The sequence below is a fragment of the Anticarsia gemmatalis genome, chromosome 1 (genome assembly GCF_050436995.1).
Source record: "Anticarsia gemmatalis isolate Benzon Research Colony breed Stoneville strain chromosome 1, ilAntGemm2 primary, whole genome shotgun sequence".
Classification (NCBI taxonomy): Eukaryota; Metazoa; Arthropoda; class Insecta; order Lepidoptera; family Erebidae; genus Anticarsia; species Anticarsia gemmatalis.
This window is the reverse complement of record NC_134745.1, coordinates 8,742,333-8,764,245: the sequence shown is the minus strand read 5'-3', so window position 1 is coordinate 8,764,245 and position 21,913 is coordinate 8,742,333. Positions and strand designations below refer to the sequence as shown.

The 21,913-nt window shown below is 35.5% G+C and overlaps 1 protein-coding gene across 4 annotated transcripts in view; it reads right to left on the bottom strand.

Annotated features, from left to right (window-relative positions):
• LOC142974799 (agrin-like) overlaps positions 1 to 21,913 on the bottom strand; it is a 156,035-nt gene that overhangs the window by 73,291 nt on the left and 60,831 nt on the right. For 2 of the 4 annotated variants that reach the window (XM_076117358.1, XM_076117366.1), the window contains exon 1: positions 15,926 to 16,626. The exons of the other annotated variants lie outside the window; for them this stretch is intronic. In XM_076117358.1, coding sequence (XP_075973473.1) covers positions 15,926 to 16,451 — 526 coding nt within the window. In that variant the 5' untranslated portion in view covers positions 16,452 to 16,626. Of the gene's footprint in view, positions 1 to 15,925; positions 16,627 to 21,913 lie in introns of those variants that run through there. 4 annotated transcript variants of the gene reach the window in all.

Here is a 21,913-nt window from a genome sequence, read left to right as displayed (position 1 = left end):
ATTATTAACCAGCATCACACCGCATTTCTCAGCCATTTGACTTAGGACTCGATTTCATCGTTAAATAGTAAACGCCTTCGGACACCCACGACTGAATAAAATGGCGTGCCAAAGACATTGTTTGTTTACTAAAGCCAATTAGTTGCTTCTGAAAACTATGTATTTGCTGGGAATAATAGAAGAAAGGTTTTATTCCATATTGTGGGTATTATACTAACAATAGCGTTTTATAGTATTATTATAGATATTTTTTTAAACAACGATTTTTTTAGTAGTTACTAGGAATTTTACGTAAGTAGTTGTGGTTAAAGCGGATTTAACTTTACCTATTCGAGGAATTACTTTCACGCTGAATTATTAATTGTCCACTCATCATATTATTATCTTTATTTACCTTACTAGCTGACCCGCGCAACTTTGTTTGCGTCATATAAGAGAGAATGGGTCAGAATTTTCCTCGTTTTTGAAACACTTTTTACTGTTACTCTGCTCCTATTGGTCGTAGCATGATGATATAAAATATGTTTTTTTTTTCACGAAAAATATTCTCAAAATTATTTATATCTCTTAATATAACGAAGTCGCGCTAAGGCATATCCGCCATTAAAACAGTTGCCATGACAACGGAATTTTGTTATTTCAATGTCATTATAATATTGACTATTCGCGACTTAGTTCGCTACTTGAATTTTCCCGGGAAATGCGTCATTTTCCCGGGGTAAAAAGTAGCCTATGTCCTTTCTCGGGTATCAAAATATCTCCATACCAAATTTCATGCAAATTGGTTCAGTAGTTTAGGCGTGATTGAGTAGCAGACAGACAGACAGACAGACAGACAGAGTTACTTTCGCATTTATAATATTAGTATGGATGTACGAAACGAATATAAATGAGAATGAGCTGAGGACACTTATGAGTAAATATTTTTCACATTTTGTAGAACAAATCTGAAACAACTGGCAACAACATATTCAACATAATATTCTCATCTTGACCTCTATCAACTCGAGAACGCTAAACAAACTTAATGGCTGCTATTGAAGAGACAGGTACGTTAGCCATTAAATCATTTTACGAATGTACGTCTTCACAGGTCTCGCAATAGATAGTTACTTAAGATGTAAATAATACAATATTTTATTAAGTACCCATCTTTCAATATTCACGTCGAGATAACTCAAGCTGCGGCGCCGGCGCCTCGCTAACGGCGAAGTGTATAAACTTGGAGAATTATTTGCTATTTATTCACCGATCTCTCCGCTTAATTATTGTGGACACTTAGAAACAACTGACCGACTGCCTCTGTTGTCTTGGTAGTGTATACAATTGGTTATCGCGAGTATCCGGGTTTGAATCCCTTATCGGTGTGCCATTGGTCGTTTTATATTACAATACGTTTTATATTATAGTTTCTCAATACTAGCCATGATTCGTAACGTGCCCGGTATATTTTACAACAAGCTCCTTAGTTCCATGTAACAACATGGAACTAACCTGGCGAAACTTGGTATTTCATACGCCTCTACCCACACCTTCAGGTATGTCAAGCGTGTTATTATGTATGTATTTAGAGACAATTATCACAGATATTTTTACAATCGTGTGTTTTCCGAGACGATCGAGAGGTTAATGAACTGAACTTCATGAGCATGGTTTATGATAAAGCCGTCAATGTGTGAATTTATTTGATACTTTCATTGAGTTATTATTTTATGCAGTTCCGTCGTACAGTGGATAAATGGTTGACACTTCGGTCGTTTTTAAAGCTTTTCAACGTTTCGACTGCTGCAAGCTTTGAGAAGCTGAAATGAATGGAACATTATAAAGTGGCGCTTGAAACGAAAATAGGATTCTCTTCGTCTACAACTGTCCTTGTTTTAAGAAGCACATAACATTACTGTTCTTAAAAAATTCTTTATTCTTCTATACTTATAATAAATCTGTAGAGAGGTCAATTCTGTACATTGAATATATTTAAAAAAAAACCAATGGGGGATGTTTAGTAACGGATACTGATACCGAATCTGCAATTTATAATTTTCTTTTCTGTCTGTCTGTCTGTCTGTCTGTCCTCCGTCTGTATGTGACGCTATCACGTAAAATCTACCGGATAGAATGCACTGAAATTTGGTATATGCATAGATTAAGTAGTGGAGCAGTTTCTAGGATACTTTTTATAGCATAAAATTTCAAAAAAATTTAGAAAATTGAAAAATATACGTAGAAATCGTTTGAACCTGCGTTTCCCTATAGAGACCATAGATGGCGTTACAATCCATTTCACAACATTCGCATATAGTTAACGCGGCGCCTGCCGTATCGATACCTGTTGTTCGCACCAACCAATAGATGGCGTTATAGCTCGCAACAAAGCATGTTTTTTCTAATTAATTTGTTTTGATGGCTTTATTGTAAAAAAATACCTTTGAAACATGCTATACATTTATAAGATTTTTAAACATAAATGTTGTATGATATATTACACAAAAATGTTGGTTTACGTGGGTCCGGTGCGGTCGGGATATCCTAGATGGCAACCGAGTAATTTCGTTTGTTGTTCGCCGCAACTAACAGATGGCGTTGTTGTTCGAAACACATAACCAAATTAATTGGTTGCATTAAGGAAATAAATTGTATAGCTATGAAACAGACTACGTGGTAAGTTTTAAAAAATAAACAACGGATGATATATAAAAAATAATTACGGGTTACGCGGTTTCGGACGTATCATCGCAAGTAAACATTATTACGCGTGTGAAGAGCTCCGGCGCAGATAGGTCTGTCTGTACCTATTATAATATTCTGAATCCAGACGGGTAAGCAATGGTCAGTCTATAATAAGGTATTATATTTTACACTGTAAACTGGTACGGATACAGACGAGAGCGGAAAAGAAGGTAACCACAGGAAATCAGGCCTGCCTGAGCCTGTGTCACATTGTGTGCCCTTCGGGTCCCTTTCGTATATAACCATTAGATGACAAAAGAGTTGTTAGCATTTTTATGTGTATCGAGTGCTTCGCAATTCGCGTGCTCAAACGAATAAGCAACAGTACGAAATTCACGCGAGCGGAGCCGCACGGGTCAGCTAGTTACAAATAAATAATTAAACTTATAACATCTAAAAAAAAACTCTAAAGAACGTCTTTTTAAAATCTAATTAGGTATATGTATTTATGAGAGTGAGGGCATAAAAACCTCTTTGGTGATAAATAACACAGTTCATTCGACTCAAGGGTTCTACGAATCAAACTGAAGCCTATTCTATCGTTATAAAATATTTAATGCATTTTACATTTTCTCATAAAAGTTCTTAGCAATATTTTATTCAGCCGTTACTAAAAATGAGATAGACATTATTCAAGTCAAACATTAAAAACGAACTGAAACTTTTTACTTTATCAACCCGCATACAAAGAGAATAAAACAAATAGCAACACAGATTTCAACTTTAACTTTATTTGAAGTCTAATAAGTTTTAAAAGTAGTCGTTTGTTATCTTGCTTAGAAAATATGAGGCAAGGAGAGATTATGGCTCACGTAGAGCCACGGTAACTGAGTATCAACCGCAACGATCTGCGCACGTCCCGGCCTATTGCATGTTCGCAGCGCCATGGAGCACTTGACAACGTGAACATATTACGGCGTTATACACCATAAAATTAATACGTGACACCTAACCTCAGTCACTGCACAACCACTCCACGTTACGCCACATTATAAGACGCGATTTACTCGAGGGTACCTCGTTATCTCCTAAAACCATGCATTTTGATAATATGGTTACTTTCTTTTTAAAAGAAGAATTTTCTATTTTCGAATAGCATCAACTTTTTTTATTTATCAAAGACGGATACTGCAACAATCAATCACTCTGATTTAATACTTTGTAGATAAAGAGTGGTCGTTGACAGCCAATAGCTAAAAAGCTTATCTATTCTTATGCAAGTTTGGTGTCGTGTAAACACCGCGTACGGCCGGTATGTGTTCAGTACACACTAGAACTTGCTCACATACTTAGTGGCAGTAATAATTGAATATAGAGATATGCTGTTACATCCATACGTGGATTGTCTACTGTTCACCCGTGTTGCGTTAGATTGACAGCTAGTCAACCGCTTTGCCGACGACATAGCAGTGTTGGCACCCAAATACATCTAATTATTTGAACAACTTAAAGTCAATATCTCTTCATATTTGCATATACACTTATTGAGGAGCACACGCCTGTTTAATTAAGTGCCACGTACTGATGTGATCGTCGTTTAGTTGACGAGGCATGGCGAATGTGATTTATGTATATGTATAATTATAAGCATGTATAAAACACACCACTTAATAGGTTGGCGTCCAACTTTTCGTACCGTGTTTTCCGCAACAAGAGATTTAGAAGTACCGTTTAAAATAAGTGTAAACGCGAATCTAAAACTACCGCTAATATATTCCATGTTAGCACTACATTACCAGCACATAATTCATTTAAAGTGGTCAGTGCAAATACTACAAGTGAACTCGAAACGCGCCAAACAGAATTAAACATGCAAACCAAAGTCGTTGGGAGGTTTCCACACAAATTTTGATTACACTAAAACCTGTCATATTTACGTTAAAGGCACACGGTTCGTAGTACCCAGTAGTAGGGCGACGAGGGCGCCACTGTCAACCGAGTGCCTACGTATGTAAACACGAGTTGGCAAAAGCCAGCCTTCGGGCATGCCTCCAACTTATGTTATTTGCCAAGCGAAGACTTGACTGCAAACTAAACCAGCTAACTCCTGGACGCGACGGCGCCGTTTACTCGACTACACACACAAAGGAGTTAATATAATAATTACTATCTTAACGTTTGTTAACAATGCAATAGGATAACGGCCTTCGTCAAACTGCAGTAAAGTCCAGTAGCGACTACGATTTTTATTTACGACAGTCAATTTCGCATTGGTTATCAGAATGAATCATGTATCCGAATGCAAAGTAAGAAATCTCGCATTTGACCATAAATTATTCTGTTAAATCGCAATAACACATAGCGAAAAATAGTGTGTTTTCCCGCTTTGCTGCGGGGAAATGAAATTTTTAAGTGAAAATCAAATCGAAATATGTTGCTTAGGTGTTGTTCCTGAGCCTAATGAATAGCTGTCACTGTCCCAAACTGACAGAATGTTAACCTAATTGACACTCAGACGGATTAATGGCTACAAAGTTTTTCACGATTATTCGAACAAAGCTTTGTGAATTTCACCTTTCGCAAAATCAAGCACCATTTTAGATGCAACAATATCTCGTTATAACGTATAAATAACCTAGTTATTTTAATTAATCCTACACAAGGATCCTCAATGTACTTTTGGCGATTATCTTTGTAATAATTATGAAACTTGCAATCAACAATCAACATTATAAAATGTCGTTAGAATACGAATGTAATACGAAAAACCATTAAACAAACTCAACGTACTCTATGTAATTGGTTACCTATTTATTTTATTCACAAGTTTATTATGGAATAAAAAAGGCATTTAAGGGTTAAGTTCAAGTTCAGCTGTAACATTGTGGGTTCCGTATCATTAAATTTGATTGCCCGTGCACTCGAGATGATTACACTTGCACCGCTCAACCAAATACATCGACCGCAAAATTAAGCTTGCTGTTTTTATTGCCTTAATACCACCATTTTATTATACAAAATGAATATTTTTCTTTCAAAGTTTTCAAATGCATGATTACGTGTAATTCAATTTCATTGCTCTGTTTTTATTTGCTTTCTTTATTATGTCATTTATACTGAAAACCCTTTTAGACTCGATTACAATTTACTTTATGGATATCAACCTTACAGCAATTGGATAGAATATAAGATAATAGAAATGATATAATTTCAAAACTTTAAGATTACGCCACTCATACAGTGTTATCGTAAGGATGTGAACGTAAAAAATACTATTCAAGAAGTCACATACGCTGTACTATAATGTTAGGAATCACCTATTTTTGCACTGTAGCAGTACACAATTGACTGACGATGAAAGAGAATCTTTCCATACAAGCCTCGGACACAGATCATAATTATTCAATAAGTAAATTGTTTTATATTCCCAAACTCGTCTTTCCCGACATATTCAGTGGCTCCACCGAGTTGCGGCCAATGAATTTAAAAAGCCTTTATATTACGAAGCAATTAGCACTTGTCTTAAAAGTGATATTATGAAGATGCTTGTATGGCTGACTGGTTTGACTCCCAAATATAGCGACGATGCCTAAATTATATCGAAACGTGATTTTCTGTAAAGATGTTTAATATATTCAAGATTCGGTAACTGCATGTTTGGCGAAGTGGATAACATGATCGCCGCGTGTGGTGGGATCGAATCCGCGACAAATGTTTGTGTGATAGCCCGAAAATCGTTTCTGCACCGCGAATCTGTACCACTATCGACTATCTAAAACTGGCTAGGTATCGAGATTTTTTTTATCAAAACCTGATCAACGCCCCTAGCGGATGCCATACGAACTATTTTTTCAGTACATTTTAACTGTCAAACTGTTGATAGTCGACTTTAACAACTGTAGAGATTTGATAAATGACCGTGGTGATGATGTTTATTTATTTATTGTATATTATTATATTCGTATTTATTCCGCAAGTTTTATGTATTGTGTTCTCTACTCAGAAGTGATACGTAATACGTGTTATGAACAATAAAATTCGCAATTTAGTCGTTAGCAACTTGAATTTCAAACAAAATGGCAATATTTGCGAATGTTTTCATTTCGGAATATTTGCACTTTTTTGTGTTTGCTAATTTGATATCTGTAGTGTAGACTTTCCAGTTGATCTCTTTTTCACTTCGTAAAACAAAGTCTCTACTTATAGATGAAATATAATAATTTATTCATTTTAGAAATAAATAATCTCTAGTCTTGATTAAAGAACTATGATCATTGACCAACCATGAATAGGTGCTGGGCCAAAACTATCCTGTATCTCGATTCGCTACAACTATCGACTACCGTCAAACGGCTAGCTTTCGAGAATTTGTACGGTTTAGCGTCTCTACCATCGTTTTAAAAAGCAAACTTAAAGAATACATTTTACTTTACAAGACTGCAAAAAACACGCGACATTTTACACAGCAAAATAAGGAGTAAAGTTACACAATAAAATAAAAATAAGAATAGCCGAATAGCCGACCTTGTCCAACGAGACACGACCATACCTGTAACAATAAGGAATAAAAACAATTAGTAAACAGCCGTGTTACCTCATCTCAGATAACAATACATCAATGCCCCCGCATCATTGTTGTGAGCTCACAAAAGTGGGTGTCAACTGTAAGGGCGAGTCCACATCCTAACATTATGTAACCAATAACTGCGAATTACACCCACGACCAGGTGGCTTACTGGTGACAGAATCGAGTTCGAATTCGATCGAGCCAATGTCAAAACTTACTCTAAAGCCCTTTGACAAGGCTACGCAAATCTTGGATACCCAGCGGTTTTAGTCTTCAATCGACTTTTGCCATACAAATCCAGTCGCGGGACGAAAACCGGCGACGCGACGCGTGTACAAATCTAAAATCGTAGCCTTATGTATGAAGGGTTTTAAAGAGGTAACAAACGCATGATTTAATGCTGGTTTAAAATGAAACTGATGTAAATCTAACTATTGAATTAATTCCTTACTTTAAGCCATCGTTCAAATAATGCGTTTCTTTGTAATTACAGAGTACGTCTCGATAGTACCTCGAACACAACTCGATCGAATTCAAATTCCGCGAGTAAGCCACCAGGATGTTTCATTAATATTATTTATTGTATCTTCTTTATCGGAAAATGAGGCAACAAAAACAATAGACAAAAACTAAATGGTTGTATTTGCTAATTTGTTTGCCTATTACGTATATTTTTTTATGACGATTTGCTTTTTTGGACCTGTGTTATGATTTAGATGGCCGTGTTACTGTATAATGTATGCAAATGAAATAATAAAAGGATAACATCTTGTATGCATAAAATTAAGAAAAACCATCGAATTCAAAAATTCTCTTGATTGCTTATTTTGCAATATTATGTTATTGCAACTTAACTGTTTACGTTTATTGTTATTACTTATTCGGATCCGATTCCACAAACATTTTTGCTTATGCCATACGAGATTTTACAATTGGTACTGTCGCGTATCGAGAGTTTGGCCACTAGGGGCTTTTGCTACAAAATTTATCGGAATTCACCGGTTGTCGATAGTTGATAGTGGAACAAAATCATGCTTGATTTAAGTTCAACAATATAATTGCTTTAATAGAGATGATTTGCACGTGGGTATATAATTATTTACCCACACGTTAATTAAATTCTCATAATAATTAACAATTTATTCGAATTTAATTATTAATATGATATCGGCAATGGATAACCAAACAACAACAATAAAATATAGAACAATTTTCTCATATTACTACTGCTACTTCCTTTAAAAATAAATATCCATACTTTGAAACTAACCACAAGTCGCCGTCCGTCCGTGTCGTTCGACAGAAACGTTTTTTAAACGAACACCCTTTGTTTACCAACTATGCCTTGAAAATAATAAAAGAAAAAAGCTTATAACTTGCTCTGAGCAAAACCTCTCCAACAGATAATGTTTACTGAAGAAAGAACGACTTAAGAGGTATGCCATTAAACGTATTATTTTTGTAAAAGTGAAGAAAATTAGTTTCCCATTTAACGGCGTTGCTTTAAGTGCATTCTTGAAACTACCATCATTTTGTAACGTCAAGTTTCATTAAAACAAAATTTTGCTGGTCTTTAAAATTGGCGAGGAAAATAGCGTGACTGTAAAAAGGTTTTATCAAAATTAAATCGATAAGGACACTCAAGGCAAGCTGGTTTACTTCAAGTAAAATAAAAAGCACTAACGCAAGTCATATATCATTGAAGTTGATGAATGGTAGACGCCATTACAGTTGTCTCTTGTTGACAGTTAAAAAAACATTAATTACCTACCTACGGCGCCGGCAAACATATTTTAACTAGCTTTGAGGTAGACAATGATGCAAGAAAACTGGTTAATCGATAACCATTCGAATTTAATTCTCGAACAGTGCTCATTAAAACTAAACAAATGGAATTATAGACGATATTTAATAAGCTCTGTTAGTTTAATTAGGTACCCATTTATGGCAATGGAGAGTTAATAATGAAAGTCGGTACATGAAAGCAACAATCGACCATCATTACTACATGTTGTGTCTCGAGAAATGAAATTCTTTATTAATTCGTATAATTAAATGTGCATTAAACTAGAGATGCTCAATAACTTACATTTGTTTATGATGATCTGTTGTAATTAAAATTATAAGTAAAGTAACGCGGTACACACAAAGATTCGTATAACTTTTATTAATTGTTATGTAAACTACAATAAAACAAATTAGGTCATTCAGATCAATTTTCCTCTTAAAGCTTTGGAGACATAAACTGTCCCTGTTTTGTCATCAAAGCCTAATATTAACGACCAATAAGATTTAAGTGTAGGGATTCAACTGTAAGATTTGTACCGAATCCGGAAGTGTGTGGGTCGACCACCGTCATCCGAACAAAGCGGAGGAATGTCGGTCGAATCCTACCTGCGCACGAGTCAATCCCAAAACGCTAACATTAATAACATCTTTATGTTCTACATGATAAGATTCAAAATAATATAATGCAGTATCATATAGGTGATACTATAAAATGGTGTTGTCAGATTAATAATGCGAAATAAAAAAATATTCCCGAATGGAATTATAATAGCTCTCCCACTTGGATAATAGGAATTTAAATGTACATGTCAATGGATAGATAGGATCTATCCATCATATATTATATTATATTTCCATTGTCTCGTAAAACTTATCGCTAAATGTTTTAACGAATCTCTCAAGGCTCGAGATATTTTATCGATAAAGTAATGTTGACGGGATAATTACTATACTCCGAGATGGTTGCCAATGCTGAGTAGTGTCACAGTTTTGAGTATATAATAAGCAGAACATTGCAGTTTTATTTCTGTAAAGCAAATATTATTTGTTGTAATAAAGCGTTGATTCCTTGGCAATTAAAACAAATACTCGCGTTCTCTATAAAAATTATAAAACTTTTATTGCAGTCGTCACTGTAAGTTCTCACATAAGAATTAATATAACAAGTTTTGGCGGATACACATAACTTTCAAAATTCATAAAGTACGAGCCTAAATTACGAATGTTTTCACTAAAGCCATATTCGCGCTATAGTTTTATAGCTATGGAGTTTCTAAATAAAATCCAGTCGGCTACTAAAGCACCGGGCACAGAGATTCAATTCAAATTGAGCTTTCTTAAGCGAGTGTTGCCGCCGCAGTCCGTCCTCTTTTATGACACCAGCACCCTGCGCCGTAACACGACTTTACGACCACCACATCCCCTTCTTTCCATCATCTTGTTCGAAAGCAAAACGCTTAAAGCACTCCTTAACCATAATGAATGTCATGTAACTTTCAACATATTGTCGATCACGTTTGGAAAGTTTTTTTTTTCTTTACGGTTCAACGAACTGCTTTCCTTTAATGTGAAATGTTTTCTTATAAGATTTTTTCACACGTTGAAACCATAAGCTCCCCAATTTGAATGTAATAAATAAGTATCAATACATCATAATTCTTTCTAAAGGAATAGTCTCAAAGCAAGCATGACATTTCATGGCCTTATATAAAAAATAATCCGATTATTTTTTCATTAATCTTGTTTGTACCAACTCTATAATAAAAAGCATGTTTGAAAATATCAAAAATATGTTTCGAGTGAGTCAGAGGTTGGTGAGGGCATCGACATTTATTGCACTTTTAATTTTATCGCTAGGGACGTAGCGTCGTGTGTGAAGCTATCTGCTACACTTTTGACACGTGCTCAGCCGCAATGAAAGTCGTAAAGTTGGTTATTGAAGCAATAAACCTTTGTTAAGAATTTCTCATCGCGTTATAACATCTCGTAAGATAGACAAATAAAACGAATTACTCAGACAGATAAACCGGCAGCTCCTTTGAAAGCAAAATATTAGTGTAAGTTAATGAAGGTGGTATTACCTTAGGACTCGCAGTGTCCCACAGCTGTTTTGATACAACTCTCGGCGAGCTCGCGAATCTACACTCAGCTTATGTTTTGTTATCCTAAGTAACTTAAAGAAAATTAAGTTAAAACTTCACTTAGAAGATAAATACGATGTATTTGCATACCTACTGATAATAGTAGACATTTGTGTAAAGTTGTGTAGTTTATTTTATTTGCGGATTTCAAATAATCAAAGTAATTGATTAGGTTGGTGGTCATTATTCCATATACTTTTTGATAGAAAAGGAACAAAATAATCACTGATAAAATATAATTTTATTCAATGTTTGTCTTTCGATTAAACATATACAATAACCTAACACGAGTTATGTGGAAACTTTCAAAATCCACTTTGTTACCTGAAAGGGGTTTCATAAAACTAAATTATATCTATAACCTTAAGTTGGTGTTGAGAATCGTCGTAAAGTAGCATCTTGGGTGCTCACAGGACACGTGAACTCGAGAGTTGTTAAATTTTATGGAAACTCCACTGGATACAATGGAGATATGTAAATTAAGGAAACGTATAAAGTTACCGGACCCACTGTGACGCTTTTGAAATTCGCCGGCTAGTAGTGGCCCGACACCGCCGATGGCCGACATCATAGATTTTATTTCCATCTTAAGATTGTAACATTTGCAACGTATCGCCGCTATGAGGGTCGTCGGAACTCGGTCCATCGTTAAATTGAAATTCATGTCGTGATGTTAACATTCACAATATTCTATTCAGCTAAAAGCAAGCAAATAGCAGCCCCGCGACTACTTTTCGTACATAATGTAAATTTTACAGCAATGTTGAACTCTCCTTGTGGAATAAAAGTGGTTGTTTATGCGTTATACAATGTACGTTTTTGGTATCGTTCCGTTCAGTGCCTGGCGAGTTCCTATTGAAGCGTAGCCTTGCTCTTAGTGTAATAAGAGAAGTGTGAATGTGTAGAGGTGGTTGTCAGACGGCAGTAGAGCCGAGCCCGTTGACCCTGCGCCACTACGAGTACAAAGTCAATGTCAAGTAAGTCTCGGTTCCAGGAACGACGCACGTCGTGTGTTATCCGACTCCCAAAACAATGCGTCAGCAAAAAATATCTCATTCTTGTGTCACGTCCCCAAGGAGATTATCTCCTTCGTCCTGATCTACCTCACTCCGTATAAAAACAATAACACTTCGAAGCGTCGCCACAAAATAATAATACTTTCCAACAAAGACGTGTTATTTTTATTATGATTCTGTTGATAATCTCAACTTGCATATAACGACTAGAAGCGACTTTAACAAGTGTGGGAGTACCTTTATGACGTTAATATTGCCTACGTTTATTTCCTATTATGAATTTATAGTTCTAAGAACGATCTTACTACCTCTCAAAAATATAACGGAAAAGGTATAAAATTATCATAATTTATTGTTTATATATTTAGACCTCATTAAGATAATGGTACAGTTCCAAAAATATTATATTATTTTTATTATTTTTATTGGACGATAGCGTATACATAATTTAACTAATAAACAATAGCAATAAATTAAAGTTATTTATTCACAACACAAGATGCTAAGCACCATTACATGTCATGCAATGTCACGACTATACAAAAGATTATTATGAATGTCACAGAATACAACCGTTACAAGGTGAATAATAAACGCTCAATAAATAACAGTTTGGGCTCTATTAGTACAGTTACATCGGTTTACACAAAAATCCGAGAAGTTTTGCGACACAATGGCGGCGGCGAGTGGCGACTGCAGTGTGGCCGGCGCTGTGCGCGGCGCCGTGAATTTTCCGTGCGCCCACGCGCGGAAGCTTATCTGGCATGTTCTCACATTGGAAATTTACACGTGCTTGCGAGTGTTGGCGCTCGCCGGTGTGCGGTGGATCGTAATAACGCACTCGTCGCATTTTATCTGGCGGCGTGGCAGCTGCGGCTCGTCCCGGGCCAGATATGCAGCGCCGCGTCTGAACACCCTACAACACCCGTGGGACGTGGGCGAGAGCGGCCGCAACCGTCGCATTTTATAACCTTTTTATTCCATTGTCACTCCGCCGGAGCGGCGTATCCGAGGGAAAAATAAATTTTACTCTTTATCTAAATGTCAAATCGTTCGGTTTCGATCGAATCAGTTTCCAAATAGTTTTAATAAATCTCCTTTTACGGCGGTCGAAACGGGCACCGGTCGATACGGGAACACATTACGAATACACGCGGCGAGTTATCGTGTTTATTCTGTTATGACCGCTGTGTCTGTTCAGGGTAACAATAGGTTTAATTGAAAGAGTGTCAATAAATTTGTCGGGTGTTGTCCAGCGGTGGTGCGCGTCGCCGGTGGTCTCGATAAACTCGATCGTCCCCGGGCGCGACATATCCCGAAGGATCGGACCCTTGTTCCCGAGCCCGAATTTTGTTTTTATCTGCTGCCGACCTTGTCTTCATTATAATATATCTTCCTGAGAGCTTATCTGAGCGATGTGACTGGTGATCCCATAATATCATGTCCTACTTTACGTTAAATCTTACAACAGAATCGTAATCAGAAAGTCGTAAACAAAACATTGTACAGTTTATTGGGCAGCCTTTTACAAATAAAATAAGTCTGAGGATAACGAATGTAGCATGTTATCGAGGCGTTGCCGCGTTGAACCGTTAATTTTTCTCGCTCGTATGTCAAGTATCAAAGTGGACGGACAGACGAGCCGACGACTACAATTTAAGTAAATGCCCGATCGTTAAAATAAAAACAAAGGATAGCACTAATTGTGTTGAATAATACGGAACCCATTTCCTGTCAGTTATAAAAGCACAGTCGTATAATTTTGGGATATGTTTTCTCACGGTGGACGTCACCCACGCTCGCCGCTTCGACGAATACATTTCGGACCAAGGAGTGGAACTTTGTGTTCATAATTCAGCTATAACTTGGATAATCAAATTACCACAATCTTGGACACGTCATATTATTACGTTAGTAATACTCGACGCAGAACGGGAAAAGTAAAGTGACAACTTTGGCTCTTAAAATGTATAAAAGAATTCAAAAATGTATGCGGAACTATAAAAATAAAGTAAAATACATGAAAACCGGGTTTTTATGGCCGCTACCAACAGCATTACCTATGCAAACTAATATAAAATAATTGTAATTACTGCCGATCGTTAACTAAACTATTTTGTAATTTTACACTAATTACCAAAACTATTTGTTAAACTAGTTAACAGTCATGTGTAAAACGATCAATACATTACAATTATATCGAAGAATTAAAGCTGTTTTTAAAAAAACTGCAGCTACTTGCGTTGCCATATCCATTTCTTTCGGCCATCCGTGAGTTTACGACTGTAGTTCACCTTTGGAACTCCAATTCACACCCGATAATCATCTTTGAGATAAAACGCCGCCGGTATACCACCAAGAAATCACCATAGAAATGTTTGAAGTGACAAAAGTCGAATAGTCCCATCGATAGCCCCTTGGTTTAGATTTGAAGTAAACCGAATAGAATTAAGTAGGGCTACGGGATACCAAGAATAGAAATTGTTTCTTTTATTGTGATCTATCAAGATTACGATTATTTTTGGAATGAAAGGAAGTCACTGAGATAGGGATAATAATAATATGTTGTTATTCCGATGTGTGTTGTAAGTTAACTCAACATTGTATGTTTTAATTTTATTTTACAGGATTGCAAACATGGAGCTTTTTTATTTTATTCATATTTATTTAAGTGATATTATTATAAAATGTGATTAATTTAGCTTTTTCTATTACTCAAATTTTATAATAAGGATATGATAATAAAGAAAAATATCTTTTTTATTACTTTATAAAGATTTTAGTTTAGGCCTACGTATTTTCTTCTTCGTATAAATAGTAAGTTTGTAATGAAACTTGTATTTATAGTTAATGCATGGGATTGCGATCTAAATGTACTGACTGTTAAATTTTAGTTAAATACTGAAACTAGAATATTATGTAGTGTTCGTTGGTTATATATTTTAAGCTATTATCCACCACAGTGTAATCTAACTAAAACATGACATAATTTACCAATAGGCTTTGTTCTCAAAACGTGTTTGTTCTGTTCTCGATAAACTGAACTCAACTAAACTAAGTTCTTGAATTCTAGACTTGATGCATTTTACATGGACCAAATTTTTAGTTTTAATTCAACTATTATTATTATATTAGGATTTAAGATTGATTTTTATATTAAATCAAAATTCGGGCTTAGTACAATTATAATAAGACACACCATTAAGTAGAAATATATTTTACTACACGTGTTACTATTAATTCGTTTTATTCTAATATCACTCATATAAATACTTCAAAAAAATATTAAATAAATATATCTTTGATGTACTGCAACTGGTTCAAAACAACATAATCAAAACTTCACGGTAGTGCTACACCTACCAATATACTAATTTAAGATAGCATAATGTATTATTTGAACGCTATACAGTTACAAGTGCGTATACAAACCCTATGTTTCATTAACATAAAGGTCTGGAATCATGTCTTCAGATCAACGGAGTCATGTACCTTCTAAAATGTTATTTTGTTTCTCTTATCTGTATGTGGGTATTCCTTTTGTTCCGTAAACACGACACTTTTAAAAACATGATTCGGCTTTGAGGATACAAGGAGGGTTAATGTTTTACTGATTTATTCAATTGTTTACTGGAATAGACCAAGTGATAATAGATTTTTTTTTATTTCCATAGTTGGTAATTTGTGATAAAATGATGATATGAAGGATACTTGTTTCATATTATAGGAACAACCCTAGACTTTACCTTTTATAGCAGCTTTCACCCGACGGACACTATCGAGGTTCGAAGGGACCGGGTCTACCAACAGTTTCAATGGTGAGGAAAAATCCTTGCCACTGAACAGCAGAGCCGCCCAGCCCTGCGAGTGACCCACGCACCCTCGCCTCCACGAACTACCCTCAGCCAACAAATATGCACGATTTGACGAATTCAACGTTCTCGTCTCAAAATTTAATATCTCACTCAACGCTCCAAAGTCACCTTTCAATACTCTTCTCACAAACACTTTAAATATACTCCGCTTAGTTTTCCCCCGCTTACGTTTCTGTTCCGAGGAAATTTTTCCAATAAAAATATACTTCGACTCGAACACAATCCGTTTCAAGGTATCATTGTTTCTAAATACAGAATTATTGTTAAAGCATCTCCGTGGAAGATTGTCGTTTATTTTTATAACTGTGTTCCGCTTTTTAACTTTTCCTTTTACGATAAAGTCCGCTTGGCTCATGAAAATTAACACCACCACTACAATAACAAATTGTTTGAACATTTTGTGTCACTTAATTTTCGGCACTTTTATAAATGTGAACATAATTAGGTTTTTAAGGAGTGTTTATAGAACGGAATATTTTGTGGGGTAGAATCATGTAAGACATCGCGTTACGATGCACGTATATCGTGGGTGTGCAAGAGTGTGGTGGAGGTGCGCGCGCGCCGCATGCCGTGCCAACCTCGACTGGAGGCTTTATCGTATCCGCTGCAACTTGCAACCTGTTGTATTAATCCTTAAGCTCGCTACTACAGCTTTTGTAAACACATTACTACAAATACGAACGCGATATTTCAAGTGCGTGTGTTTATTTTTTTTATAAACGAGAAGCTTATCTTAACTAGTGTAAAATATCGCACTCGCGGCTGCGAGAGCCTAAGAAAGATAATAAAAACGCCTATTTCGTTTCAATATTATATACATAGATATAAAAACATTTTTTAATATTATTTTACCGCTAGGATCATTGGATAAAAAAGTTTACTGTTAACATTAATTGGATCGATATGAATATGCATAGTAAGATTAAAAATAGAAGCGATATGCATAAAATGCAATTTATAAGACAATATAAGGAAAAAAGAGTGCGTGGTCATTAGTATGGGAACTTAGGTGATGTGCGTAGACGAGGTGTATCGTAAAATACGCGTAACTTACCTACTTATTATACAACTCTAGGTGACTCGCGCAACTTGGCTTGCGTCACATAAGAAAGAATGCCTCATAATTTTCCTCGTTTTTGTTACATTTCTCGTTGCTACTCCGTTCCTATTAGTCGTAGCGTGATATAAAACCTATAGCCTTCCTCAATAAATAGGCTATCTATCACTTTTTTTTTCAAATCGGATCAGTAGTTCCTGAGATTAGCGCGTTCAAACAAACAAACAAACAAACTCTTCAGCTTTATAATATTAGTATAGATTATACGTATGTGGGAATGTTGTTTGACCGTGCGAGTGAAAACGTGTACTACTGACAAGACCTTGGCGAATATTAGGTAGCGAAGTACCTACTAGAGATGCATAGTAAATATTTTCCGTAGTGATGTGGTAATTGACCGGTGTACTACGAGTATGTACCTGTTGCATTGATCCATGAAGCGATTACGTACAATGTATTTAAGGTGCTAATTGTCCGCTTGAAAGGTTGCATGTAGCTTAGATAAAGGGTTTTGTGTAAATAACCCACGCTGTTTTTGTAAACAGGCAATTAGTCTTTAAAGAGCGTAGGAGGTTCAAATTTGAAAGAAAAATTGAAAACTTTTAACAGCTACAAGCTTGGTGATTAGATTTTTTATTCTATTCAGCCAGTTTGTTCTAGGGCAAAGGCCTCTCTCACAGTTTTGAATAGAAAATATTTTTGGCTTTTTGTTGCTCAACATTTGGTGTAATATTATACTTTTATCTAAAGGCACTAGACCTTTTTGTATTAGCGAATCAATTTATAAGCCATACAAATAACCTAATACTTAACAAAATTGTCTTAAACTTGTTTAAAAAAATAAAATCAAATTAAATCAAATCTTCCACGTAAATCAATGTGTCAAACCAGCTTTCTTTGTAGAATAAAGTTTAAATATGCGGCCTTACATCTCCGATAATGAAGTTGCACTACGATCAAGGTCTATGCATCTCTGCGCACGCGCACGTGGCGGTGCGTGGGTGAACAAGAACATCGACAACCGCGCTACGACACCTACCCGACACCCAACAGGCTCGTCACCGGAGCTCGAGTAATGCTGACAAAGGAATTCCTTATAACTGCGACAACCAACATGTTCAACATGCTCGATGTCAACTCGGATTCTTGATGAAGGAGTATCCTCGAGATTCTTAATGTTCTTCTCAATACTCGAGACTTTAGAAATATCGATTAATTTAATAACTGTTTCTGTGATCGTTAAGGTAAGTAAAAAGTTGACCTAAACGATTTGTCGATAGTATTTCTTCTTGCATTCTCGGAAAGATAAAAGTGAAAATTTACTTTAAGTGTTTGAGCGCAAGCATTCACATATCCTACGAACTTATGAACAAAACAAAAAACTTCTCACCATGTTTCATTGTTTCTTGTCATTGTTTGCTTGAAGCTCACAAAACAAGGAGTACAAAAGGGGCAGCCCTAAAACAATAATATGAACGCGTGCTCTGAAATTTGCACATTTTGTGTCAACTCGGCCGTGACAAGACTGCGGAAAACATAGGAACAGCAACAGAAATGTATGCACTTTGTTCACACGATGGTATCAGTGAACAATTATGATTTTCACCACTAGTGTGTTTCGTGTGTTACGTTTGAACTATTCAGTTTTCGGATGTAAAAGCAAAGCTAAAAATGCTACTGAATTTTATTTACACGGTCTTCAAAAATGTTAAACTATATTTTTCTTTTTTAAGTCTTTCAGGGTTCATGTGTATGACCAACCTTTATGTGAAGAAATACCCTAATACTTTGATAAAAAAATTAATTTGAGCTAATTATTATCAAATACCTGTAAGCGGGAAGCACTAAACCTGTCATTGTCACTATTCCTCGAGTATTGATGAACTCGAACGAGTTCTTCACGCCAAAGGCATGGCGAGTCCGAAAGGACGATCTAGAATGCAGTGCGTGAATTGTAGTCCTTGGACGTCTGCACGATACAATTCACGACTAACCCTAAGCTATGACAAGTAAATTGAATATTTAGCTGCTCTATATAACGTTTAGTTCATCGTAAACCTATCAAAACGATGATACTTGACAGTAGACTGTTGCGCGATTAAGAATTTTTGCACTATTGGGTACACGAAACATTTAGTCGAAAATTTGAGGTTTACTTTTGACAAGTATTTTGTGCTATTAACAAATGCAATAAGCTCATTGGATTCTTGGGCCACCAAACTGGAAACAATCCCAAAAAAATCACGATCGATATCGTTCACGGGCATCTTAAAAACTCTATAAAACCTATATTTCTGAAATATTTTCATATAAGAATGTTGTAACTAAAGTAATATTACGAGGGCTCCGCGGGCGTTACCCGCTGACATAACACGGTGAAACCAGACGGCTTAACCAACCCGCCTACCCTCGCGGAACTACACCAACACGCCGATAAATAACTAAGTCCCTTACAAAATAACAACACGATTGTACATTGAAATATTATATCGAGTGGAAACTATAAGAGAACTTTTTTTTAATGAATTTGTACCTAATTTCACGTGCAAATCCGAGGTCGAAGAAAGTGCTTCTGGTATTTTATATTAGGATCTTTTTTAAGTTTGGTAAAGGAAACAACCTCGTCCCTTTTAGTCTGAAATTGACTGCGGATATAGAGGTAGTTATTTTCATTACTCTTTGAACCTTTGTGGAGCCAATAGTGATAACATCAGAAAAATTATACTATTTATAAGAAAATAAAATGCCATCAAAAACATTCTGTAAAAACCTCAAGTCTCGCCGTAAAAAGTTGTGAGATCTATATAATACCAAGTCGATTAATCTATTTAGTCTCTACTTAAAGGACCTTCTGTCTTAAGTTATTACGTATGTTATTATCATGCCAATTAAAAAAAATACCTTTAAAACAAATAGACCGACCAGGCCATCGCATGATTTGATTATTAGTATGTATCACACTACACAGCACGACGAGAAGTTAATGCTCCTGAAATGTTAATGGCGAATTTGTGTTTTCTTGCGATGACCAAGTCGATCTATTTGTTTTAAAGGTTTTTTTTTAAATTGGCATGATAATAACATACGTAATAACTTAAGACAGAAGGTCCTTTAAGTAGAGACTAAATAGATTAATCGACTTGGTATTATATAGATCTCACAACTTTTTACGGCGAGACTTGAGGTTTTTACAGAATGTTTTTGATGGCATCTCACTTCTTTTTGTAGAGCGAACATAAGTCCAATTTGTATGGAAAGACTTTTTTTTCATAATTCAACATATTTTCCTATGGGAATGTTGTTCAGTTTCATGGACTATACACCCTTATCCACCCTATATCCCCTCCCGTTATGTCTCATATAGTAGGTACCTATTTACACCTATTTATTTTATTTTCTACAGTAATAATAATTCATTAACTGCAAATGTAACCTTGTAATCTTATACATTTATATGAGATTACAAAGTTATTGTTGCAGTTGGTGTATTTAGAAAACTGGACCGAAATTAGAAAATATTTAATTTTTCCCATGATTAAAACACTAAACCCTATTTGTATTCAAAATTTTAAGCTTCTAAGTCTGCTAGAAGTACCTTAGACTTTTGATGATCGGTGAGTCAGTGAGTCAGTGAGTCAGTGAATCAGTGAGTGACAAAATTCAAAACTTTAACAAGTTGTCATTTTTAAACTACTGGTTCAAATTGACTGAAATTTTAAATATACCGTGTTTATACAATGACTGATTAGTTGCTGAAAATCCAGGCTTCTTGTTTTATCCACAACGAAATTATAGGGGTGTCAAAAATAGCCCGAATTGCTTCGAGAAAAGGATGTTACGGCCGTGCCGCTTTTTTTTTGCTCGACTTGCGGGGGCACTTCCGTGCCCCCAGATAATTTGACTTGCTCTGATTAATATAACAAACCCTTGCGTAAATAAGGTACAGACATACAATTTCTTACCAAATTTCACGGAAAACGCTATTTTCAATTTACCTGTAAAAGAAAAACATACCAATAAGTAAGAAAGTTACATAAGTAATAAATTAATCAAGATTCATTGGATTAACAACTTGAACATAACACACAACTACACAGTAACGCAATTCACTACCACTATCGACTATTCAAAACTATCGAAAACAATTGAGAAAATAAAACGACTAATATGATTTGTAATCAAAAAAAAGATCAGTGCCTCTAGCGGGCGCCGCAGGAACTATATTTACAGTACATTTTAAATGTCAAACTCTCGATACTCGATAGTACTGACTATAGATAGTCGTGCTACAGTTCATGAACTGTTCGTGGTTTGCTATTGTTTAAACTTATACTCTGTTTCCGTCTAAACCGAACACGCAACGTCTAGACATGATTGGAAACCATAATTGTTGCGGTTCCTTCATAAAGATGAATGTATTTCAGGTACAATAACTTCTAAGTACGTTTACAATATTCTAATAATGATAAACAAGCGAAATATCAAAGAATATTCAGTATCTTATAAAGGAGTTATTTTCTAATTGGTATTTAACCGTGACGATCAATTTTACTCAAACTAGCAGAATACATTACATTATTAGTTTATTTATAATGGCCAAAAGTTTGTAAAATAATAATTTTGAATATCGTATAGCATACGATACATACATAGTTTTGCATTATTTTTTTAACATTATCGTACTCGAGATAAGAAAAACTCCGAGATGTGTCTCTTTCTGTAATTTGATAGTGTCGCTACTTTTATGAGCAAAAGAATATTGAGATGTTTAGTGAAGAAGGACTTCTCTACTTAAGAAGCGG